This window comes from Benincasa hispida, chromosome 3 (genome assembly GCF_027475165.1).
Source record: "Benincasa hispida cultivar pf3 chromosome 3, pf3_genome.v1.1, whole genome shotgun sequence".
Lineage (NCBI taxonomy): Eukaryota > Viridiplantae > Streptophyta > Magnoliopsida > Cucurbitales > Cucurbitaceae > Benincasa > Benincasa hispida.
Window position 1 is genome coordinate 19,366,461 of NC_143480.1, and position 9,911 is coordinate 19,376,371.

At 32.9% G+C, this 9,911-nt stretch overlaps 1 protein-coding gene across 1 annotated transcript; it reads left to right on the top strand.

Moving 5' to 3' along the window:
* Positions 1–2,169: 2,169 nt before the first annotated feature.
* LOC120074298 (AAA-ATPase At2g18193-like) lies at positions 2,170–4,114 on the top strand. Its single transcript, XM_090312309.1, is given in 3 exon segments — positions 2,170–2,902; positions 2,905–3,221; positions 3,320–4,114. Coding segments are annotated over 3 exon segments (1,395 nt in total). The 5' UTR covers positions 2,170–2,241; the 3' UTR covers positions 3,737–4,114.
* The last annotated feature ends 5,797 nt before the right edge of the window (positions 4,115–9,911 follow it).

Here is a 9,911-nt window from a genome sequence, read left to right on the forward strand (position 1 = left end):
CTATCTTGCCTTGAAATGCATATCTAGCGGCCCGTAGGCACACCGTCAAATATGATAATAACATGAACGTGAACCCGTCGACCCACGCATGTCTAGCGGCCCGTATGCATACCGTCAAACTTGATAATAACATGAACATGAAACCATCGACTCACACATGTCTAGCGGCCCGTAGGCACACCGTCAAACATGATAATAACATGAACGTAAACCTGTCGGTTCACGCATGTCTAGCGGCCCGTAGGCACACCATCAAACATAATAATAACATGCATCAAGGCGAGACAATAAACCGCTCTACTGATCTATTCATGCATCACATACATAATATCAGTACTGATTAAAAATTTTAACATGCTCATAATACTTGTAACTACAATGCAACTAGCAAAACATAATGACAGACAAAATCATGCTCCAGAGTTCACCAAGTAACTTTATAGGTCTAATCTAAGTCACCTGGCATTAAGGAAACGGTAATAGTATCACTTACCTCAACTTGGTAAAACAACGCAAAACAAAATCTCCTTAGAACTTCTTGAACACAATTGAATCAACCTAAAGTTGTGGCTTGATTCACGACAAATTCCAAAACTTGATTCAATTAGCCAATCTGATCAAGAATTAAATCCAAAATCAATAACTTAATTTTCCACTATTACTCTCAATCCAAAAGAACAACCAACCAACCACTTACCCAAAACTTACCGATCTTTACCAATTTTCTGCAAAACGAAAGATAGTCTCTAGCTTGTAATGCCTCAAAACTTCTAAATCTTGAATCTAAGTTTCACAGAGATTACTAATTTAACCCAAAATTAGATGAGTGAATTTCACCTCCTAAATTATAAGAAAATAAGTCTTACCCAAGGTTTTTCTCAAGATTCCGGCAAAGATCGGGCAATGGTGGCTGATGGTGCGTCGGCTCGTGGCTACCATAGATAGGCAGCAGGAGTTGCTGTCGGACGGTATAAATGGTTTAGGATTGCGATTAGTAGCGAGGGTCTTGCATGAACAAACCATAGCTTCAAACAATGATCCAACCGTTCAAACTGAAACTCCATATGTCTCGAACAAACTAATCAAATTTGAGCATGATCCAACGGTTCAAACTCCAGCAATAGATAATTTTGGGAAAGTTGTCACTGAAAAACCGAATTGCTTTCTCCCCAATTTTTTTCTTTTTTTTTCTTTTTTTTGCCTCTTTTCACTATCATTTAATTTTGAAAAACATCTCAACTCTTTTTTTTTTTTTCAAATTTTTAAAAGATAAATAAAATATTTTATCACAATATCTCCAAAATCTCCAAAGATTCTATTAAATTGATAAATTAATTAATTTTTTAAATTATCTTAATTTAGTCTTCAAAAACTAAAATTAAAAGCATAAAATCCATCAATTTGATACAAATTAAATTCTTTCAAATATTTAAATCAATTAAACCACATGAAATTAATTATCTTTTAATTTTTTTTTAAGTTGACCCTAAAAACCAAAATAAAAGGGAAACAAAATTCAATATTTTCGATAATAATATATAATCAATTAAATTCAATTTAATCAATAAAAGTCTTTCAATTATTTCAATTTAACCCCAATTTTCTAAATGAAAAGAAAATTTAAACTCAATAATTTTAGATAATTAACTTACTTTTTTTTTAAATTCGGGATATTATCGTATTAATTATTAACATTAATTGTAATAATGTTGTAGGATCATTTTTCAACCATATGTGTGCCTATGTGGAGGAAACGCAAACACTATAACAATGGAGTTTTATTCAATTTAACCTATAATCATTTACTTTAAATAATATCAGAGTGTGGAAGTCTAAAATAATTGATGTGGGAATTTTTTTTCATTAAATCTAATGGTAGTTTCCTTCATTAATTTCGATTTGAACAATTTTGAAATTAAATTTTAAAAATTGAGAGTGTTGTAAACTTGAATGAGAAAAATCCGGTGAAAATAGTTACACAATTTTTTTTTCCTAAATTTGAATGTAAATTAAATATTCAAACGAAGGAAAATCAATGCAAACTTGCCATTTTTTTAGCCAAATCAGAAAAATGAAATATTCTCTCAAAAAAAAAAAAACATAGAAATTAAGCAATCTCTACTCTAGTAATTCCACGTCATCATTCTTGTAGCCCAAGGCAAAGGCATGCCCAATCTCCTTTATAAATATAAATACAATTCCCCTTGCTTTATCATCTCCCATTTCTTGCCGCCGCCCAACATGATCAATCTCAAGGAAATGGCCGTTCCCCAGTCCGTCTCCGCCGTCTTCTCCGTCCACGCCTCGTTCGCCACCACCATGATGCTCTTCCGTTCTGTCACCAACGAACTCCTCCCCGCCAAATTCATCTCCTTCCTCTCTTCAATTTTCGTCTACTTCTTCGGCTCTGTTTCTTCTCAGACCAAGTTTATCATCGAGGAGAATTCCGAGATCACCTTGAACGAAGTCTTCCAGGCCGCCGAGATTTATCTCCGTACGAGAATAGGCCCTTCGATGGACACTCTCAAGGTCAACAAAACCCCCCGCCAGAAGAATGTCACGCTTTCCATCTATAAGGACCAAGAAATCACCGATTACTTCGAAAACGTTCGCCTCCAATGGCGATTGGTCTGTTCCGCAGATGAACACAATAGGGTTGGTAACACAGAGAAACGCCACTTTGAGCTTTTGTTCCCCAAGAAATTCAGGGACAGAGTTGTTGATTTCTATTTGCCTTATGTGTTGAGGAGAGCCAAGGAGGTTAAAGAGGAGAATAAAACTGTGAGGATCTTTAGCCAGGAATGTGTTCGTGATTGTGAGGAAATGCGTCGTGGAAATTGGGGTTCGGTAAATCTGGACCATCCGTCGACGTTTGATACACTGGCCATGGACCCTGACCTGAAGCGATGGTAATCGACGATTTGGATAGGTTTGTTAGAAGGAAAGAGTTCTATAGAAGGGTGGGTAAGGCTTGGAAGAGGGGATATTTGTTGTATGGCCCTCCTGGTACGGGAAAATCAAGCTTAATTGCGGCCATCGCTAATTACCTTCGGTTTGACATTTACGATTTGGATCTCTCCAACGTTCAGAACAATGTTAATCTAAAGAGAAATTTGTTATCCACCACAAATCGATCGATTTTGGTGATTGAGGATATAGATTGCAGCGTGGATATAGAGAATCGTCAGAGTGTGGGATCTTACAATCGATTTGATAGCAAGGTCAGTGTTCGATTTTTCTTTTTGGTGCCATAATTGAAATTTCTGAATTCTGAATCGAAAATTGAGAATTTGATTTTGAATTTGAATATGATTTGCAGATTACGTTGTCGGGGTTGCTCAATTTCATCGACGGATTGTGGTCAAGTTGTGGAGACGAAAGGATAATAATATTTACTACGAACCACAAGGAGAGATTGGATCCTGCATTGCTGCGGCCGGGTCGGATGGATGTGCATATAAACATGTCGTATTGTAGCCCACAAGGGTTCAAAGTGTTGGCGTCGAATTACCTGGGTGGGGAAGCGACTAAGCACGGTATGTACGGAGAAATAGAAAAGTTGATCGGAGATACGAAAGTATCACCGGCAGAGATTGAGGAAGAGCTAATGAAGGGCGAGTATGCGGAGGCGGTTCTTGAAGGTCTGGCGGATTTTCTGAAACGCAAAAGGGAAGAAAAGGGGAAGGAGAAAGAGGAAGAAGAAGAAGAAAAGGGAAAAATGGGAATGGAGAAATAGAAGGGGAAAGAATTGGAAATGGATATTAGAAGGCGTGGGCGATGATGGATATGTGAATTGGTGAGAATGGGTAGCCATTCATGAAATGGAAGGAAGCCCAGTGTTTGTTTGTTGAGGGTGAGTTGACTCGGGGTTGGAATGAGTGGATGGGTCCGAGTTGAGTGTGAAAAGTGAACTACCGAGGAGGGATTGGTTTGGAGAACAGAACACAAAGTTGCTGCAGAGTCTGTTCGGAAGAGAAGCTCTAAAACAAAACTGCATGGGAGAGCTGCTTTAGCCGTTCAAAATGTTGGATGATGTCACAGCCTTGTTTCCTTTTCCATTTTTCTTTGGTCTAATTTCAACATTATTATTATCTTTTATAAAACTCCAATTTTTCTGCTACACTTATCCTTTTCAAATATTAGCACTATTGTCTGTCTGAAGTTGCATATATAGAAATTTAAATGACCTTGGATCTAAATTTTTTCAACTTAAATAATTTTAATTGAAAAAATGAATCAACCCAACTAGAAATATTTAGGTTGGGTTGGTTCGGGTTACTCTAGATCATTTATTTAAATTTTTTTATAAGTAAAATAAAAATTCAATTTAACTATTTTTATATATGAATTAAGATTAATTTATATAATGTATAATCTTTTTTCAAAGTAAAAAAAAAAAAAATCTATTTTTAAGAGTTGTACATTTTAAACTTAATAATAAGTTCAGGTTGGTCTGAGTTATTTTAGATGACACATGAATCAACCGAACCCATAAAATTTACATTTATTTGAACTCAACACAACCCAAAAGAATTCATAACCCATCCCAAATCGAACGGGTTGGGTTGGGTTGATCGGGTCTGGTTTTTTGAACACCTCTAGTGAGTCGTAATTGACATGGCACATCTCTAAAAATTGAAAGTCTGATCCTTTTATCTTGCAATTTTACTAAAAAAATCCTTTATAGACAAAATTTGATAATAAAATATTATAATCTCATGAAATCCCACCAAGTCCCCGAAATGAAAATCCCTCCCCCACAAAGTTAACATAATGATGAATAGCTTCATTATAGGAAACCTTCTTAACAGATTAAAACAACATAGATTATAAGAAATAAAAATATTTTAGCTATTCACAAAGTGTCAATTTTGAAGAAATTTTGCAGTTTACATGGAATGAAACAACAATGTATCTCTTATATTAGTTAATATACCATAAACTTATGGAATGTAATCACAAAATGTAACAAATATATAAAGACATACAGATATAAACCGAGTGTTGTAAAATTAAGAAAATGAGGGTAATTTCTATTATACCCTTTGGGTAGTTTTGTAATTAAAATTCGAAAATTGAAAAAATAAAAAAAATTAATCGGTTATATTTTCCACAACTATTATTTTTCTCCAACACTCTGTCTTTTTATATATCTATTAAAAAATCAAATTTTTTATAATTGTTAGATGATACATAATTAAATCTAATTTATTAATTTCTTTTTATCAATCGATTATTTAACATAATCTTAGAATAATCTATCCACGAAATTCTGTCTGAGAAGCGAAAAATAGAATTAAAAGAAAAACGATGAGACATTCCTCTCCTTCCCACGGCGGGGCGTTGGCTTGGCGGTCAAACCTTTTTTATTTCCTTAATGGAAAACACTGAAAATAATAATAATTATTAAAAGAAAAGGCAACACTTTCACATTTGAATTTCCAAAAAAGAAAAACTTGCATTAAAATGATTTTACTGTTTGTTAAGTTAGATCTTTATTAAAAAAGCTAAAAAAGTTGCTATTATAGTAATTTTGAATTCTGATTTGTTAATAGAAAAATTAAAATATTATAAATAAAGCTAAACTAACATATTTATTTAGGAAATTTGTATCAAATAATACAAACATGGGAAAAAAACTTATCCTATATTCCACCTTTGAAATATTTGCTAATATAGCAAAGGTTGACCGGTCAAGGCATTAGTTCTTTAAAAATTCAAAATTTATCCTCTCTTTTCATTTATTAATTTTCCTTTTTTACATTTCCAATTTCTTTTTTTTCATGGTCGTGTCTTCGTTTCAAGTATGCAAATGATCGACGAATTTGAAATCGTGAAGCTATTTTCCATGATAGTATGGCCAACTCCAATTCACGCGTTCGTCTTCGTTATCTCTATTGCATCTTCAATTGTGAGTTATTTTTCTTTGAGCGTTATTTTCTTTCGATTTTGTTTTTTGTTTTGTTTTTCGATTTTTTTCAGTGCATTTACTCTCTTTTTTATCTCTTTTTTCTCAATAACCTAATGATTTCTTTAGTTCATTGGGAATAGAATGAATTGTGAAGGGAGTTTGTTGTGCTTTCATTCAGTTTTGTTTTCTGCATTGTGTTGTTCAGTTTTTCTTTGATATTTTGAGTTTTGATCAATTAATTAAGTTAGGGCTTGCATTCTTCACTCTTTTCTTTAATTATTTTGAGGTTTGCGTTCTTGACTCTTTTCTTTGATATTTTCTTTTAAATTGTATCATATTTCTAGAAACATATCTATTTTGATGTTTGATATTTTTAGATTTGATATTACGGCTACCTTGTCTTTTCGTTTGTCATTTATGATTTTTTTTTTTTTTGCAACTTTCACTGTATTAACTTCGTGTTTAGAAGATTTTGTCATCAATTGAAGATATCAGTTGGCTATCATTGATAGTGATTATCACTGATAGAATATATGTGACTGTTATCAATGATAGTGATAGGTTTATATTTGCTTTTGATAGATATTAGAACCTATTGATATTGTTATTCAAGAGTTTTTCTTTTACTTTCGGGAATTTTAAAACATGGTTATTCCAATAGTTGTTTTTCATAGTGGAATATTGAATGAAAAACACTGTTATGTGAATTGCAAATCTACTAGAGTTTTAGTAGATGATATAATGGTTTTTGAAGATTTTATGGGTTTAATAGTGAAGGAGATTTGTTTGAATGCATCTACTTCTTTTATAAAACTTTCAACTTTATTAGATTTTGTTATGAATGAAGTTCAAAATGTGGTTCAAATTCGTGAATATAAGGATGTAGCTTGGTTTTTTGCTTTAGTTAAGGAACGCAATGCAAGACATCCTTTGGTTGCTCATGTCACTAGTTCATGTTTGGAAGTATCTTCTAATGTTGTTTCTAGTGGAACTTCTAGTGGAGTTAAGAATTATTTGTCTGTTGTTCTTTCTTCTATGCTTATAATTGATGATGGCGATTTTCAAGTGATTGTGGATATACATATTGCTTGTGGTTTGAAAGAAAAGAATGTGTTTGCTAGTAAAAAAGATTTTATCAAATTGTTTTTACTTGATAGAAGTCAAGAAGAATTTTGAATTTAAGACTATAACGTCAAACTCAAGAGAAATTGTGTTTCAATGTGTTCAAGATGGTTATCAATGGTATGTGGGGGCATCCCATTTATAAGCGCAGTGTTTTGTGGATGCTTAGGAAGTTAATTGATATTCATGATTGTTCTACAAAAATTATTCAAACTTCTCATAGGCAAGCTTCCTCGTCCTGAATAGCTGAATGTTTGAAAAATGATTTTAGATTTAGTTCTTCTCATACCTCACCTCCTATTGATATTGTAAATAAAGTCGTAAGGAATTTGGAGTAAATATTAACTACTGTAAAATATGGAGGGCAAAAGAGAAAATAATGAAGTCTTTGAAAGGCGATGCATGTGAATCATATGTTTTGATTCCAAAGTCTTTGATAAAGTTAAAAGAAATGAATCCAGATTTATTTTCTTGTTTCCAACTTATTAATGGGTTGTATGATCTATCAGTGATAGTTTCTATTACTGGTAGGAGTCCGTCACTGATAGCTTCCATCACTAATAACATAAAAATGATGGAAGCTATTGGTGATAGACTCCAACCAGTGATAGAAGCTATCACCGATAGGCATCAATCAATTATATACCTTTTGTAATCTAGCTTACTTGTTTATTTTCATGTTTATCTTATTTTAGGTACATTCACTGCCTATGAAGTCGACATAAATGGGCATTTTAAGTATTGTTATATGGCTATTGGAGCATCAATTGAGGGTTAGAAGCATTGTATATGAAGGAGTATATCAGCATGCAGCAGAAGCAACAAGGATCAATAAGCATTCTAATTCATTAATTTTAGTTATGAATAAAGTATGCTCATACAATAACAAGAGGATTTCATGTAATACCTTTGTAGAACTTCTTGAATCTCGATTCTCAGCTGTAAAACTTCTCCAAATCTCGTTGTAAACCACCTCAAGATCTTCCTCACTATTCTTTTGGAGCTTTATATTGAGTTGTGGGACTCAAGATAAGCTTGAATGAAAGGGAACTTGGAGAAGAACTCATTGCAACAACCCACTTGAAGAACAACCTCTTCAACTCGAATTTTTTCAGCAAAAAACTCTATTGATGCATGCCTCAATTCAACTCCAATATTCTCTATTTATTGCAGGACTTTCATGCAAAGAAGATGACTGCATAAGATGCAACTCATGCTTAGAGTTATTGAAGCCACACTTAAGTGGGTTTAGTGTGAGCGAATTGAAGGTGTTAATGAAAAAATCCATAATTCCATTTTGTGTTTTTTTTTTCAAACTTTTCAATTTTACCAAATGATTTCAAAAATCGATTTGATTTCAAAAAATGAAAATATTATTAATTTTACAAAATTAATTTCATAAATTGATTTTCTAATAAAATTAATAAATAATTATTTAAACAATTTAATTAATTCTAATAATTTAATATCAAATATTAAATTGAATTTACACAAATCCACCTTCATAAATTTAATATTTAAATCATATTTAAATATTAATTAATTCTCCTATTTCGTTTAATTCTAATTTGAACGTCTCAAATAAACTTATCACGCTACTCTAAGGTTGATCCATTTACAACCTAGTAGGGGACTTCACGGACCTACAGATCATGGGTTCCAACGATTCGAGATTAATTGGCTAAACTCTTTGCATCAAATTAATCCCCATTAGTTAACTAATGAGTCATTCCACTAAAGCCCATAGTTACACTCCCCTTACTGTATATACATTATGTCCACATGATTTAACCATAATTAGTAAGTCGACCCTTCAAATATTGTTCGTAATGACAGCTGGGTCAATGTCTATTTTACCCCGAAATTATGTCTTGTTCCTTAAGTTCCTACTGATCCTCCATTGAACAATTGGTTTGTGATTCAGTCACTAAACTAGATCTCTCTCAACCTAGTGAGAGGGTGGGGCCCCTTGTTCAAAACCTGGATTCAGTATTTAAGAGAACAACCTTTCTCTTATTTCTAAAATGTGTAGGCATGAATTCCGTCTTGCACCCTATGTCCCCAGCTATTTACTCGGTCTCACCCCTGAAATTGGAGGCTTGTTGAGCCAGCGCTGTTGAGCTAACCCTCACCTATGTAAATCTAAGGATAATCTCGAATAAACAGGAGTTCATAGTTAGCTCAGGATTAAGATCGAGTTATCTAGGTCATCTAAATGAAATAGTCAGTCTTATACAGTAAACAACGTTATAAAGTAAGAGTGACTTATTTCTTGGTCCGATCTTATGCAAACTCATTTCATAGGATGCCCCCACTCCTCATGTCAATACATGAACGAATCTGGATCACTTTGTTTGTAATATCTTTACAACTCTTTGTAACAACTACAAAGTAGGTCACATCCAATAATGTTACTAGAATAAGGTACCCAACCTTAATCATGTACTAGAGATTATTTTAGCTATTTACTCGAACTTGATCCATCTCTATGTCTCTACAAAAGTTCAAATATACATATAATAGCCATGGATCTTAGTTTATTGGATTTAGATTTTTACGTATGCAATTTATAGAATCAATAATAAGTTTATTGACTATAGAATATGTTTATCTTTTACAAACTACGAGCTTTAGGACGTAAAACCCAATAGTATACCTAATATATCGGTTGATGACACGTTCTTGAAATGTAAATATGTTGGGACTCTTTTGATGGCTTCAACAATTGACGATAATAATTAGATTTTTCCTCTTAGTTTTACTATTGTTGACTTTGAAAATGATGTATCATGGAGATGGTTTTTTTAGAATCTAAAGAAAAGTTTTTGTGAACGAGAAGGATTAGTCATTATCTTCAATCGACATTTTAGCATTCCAA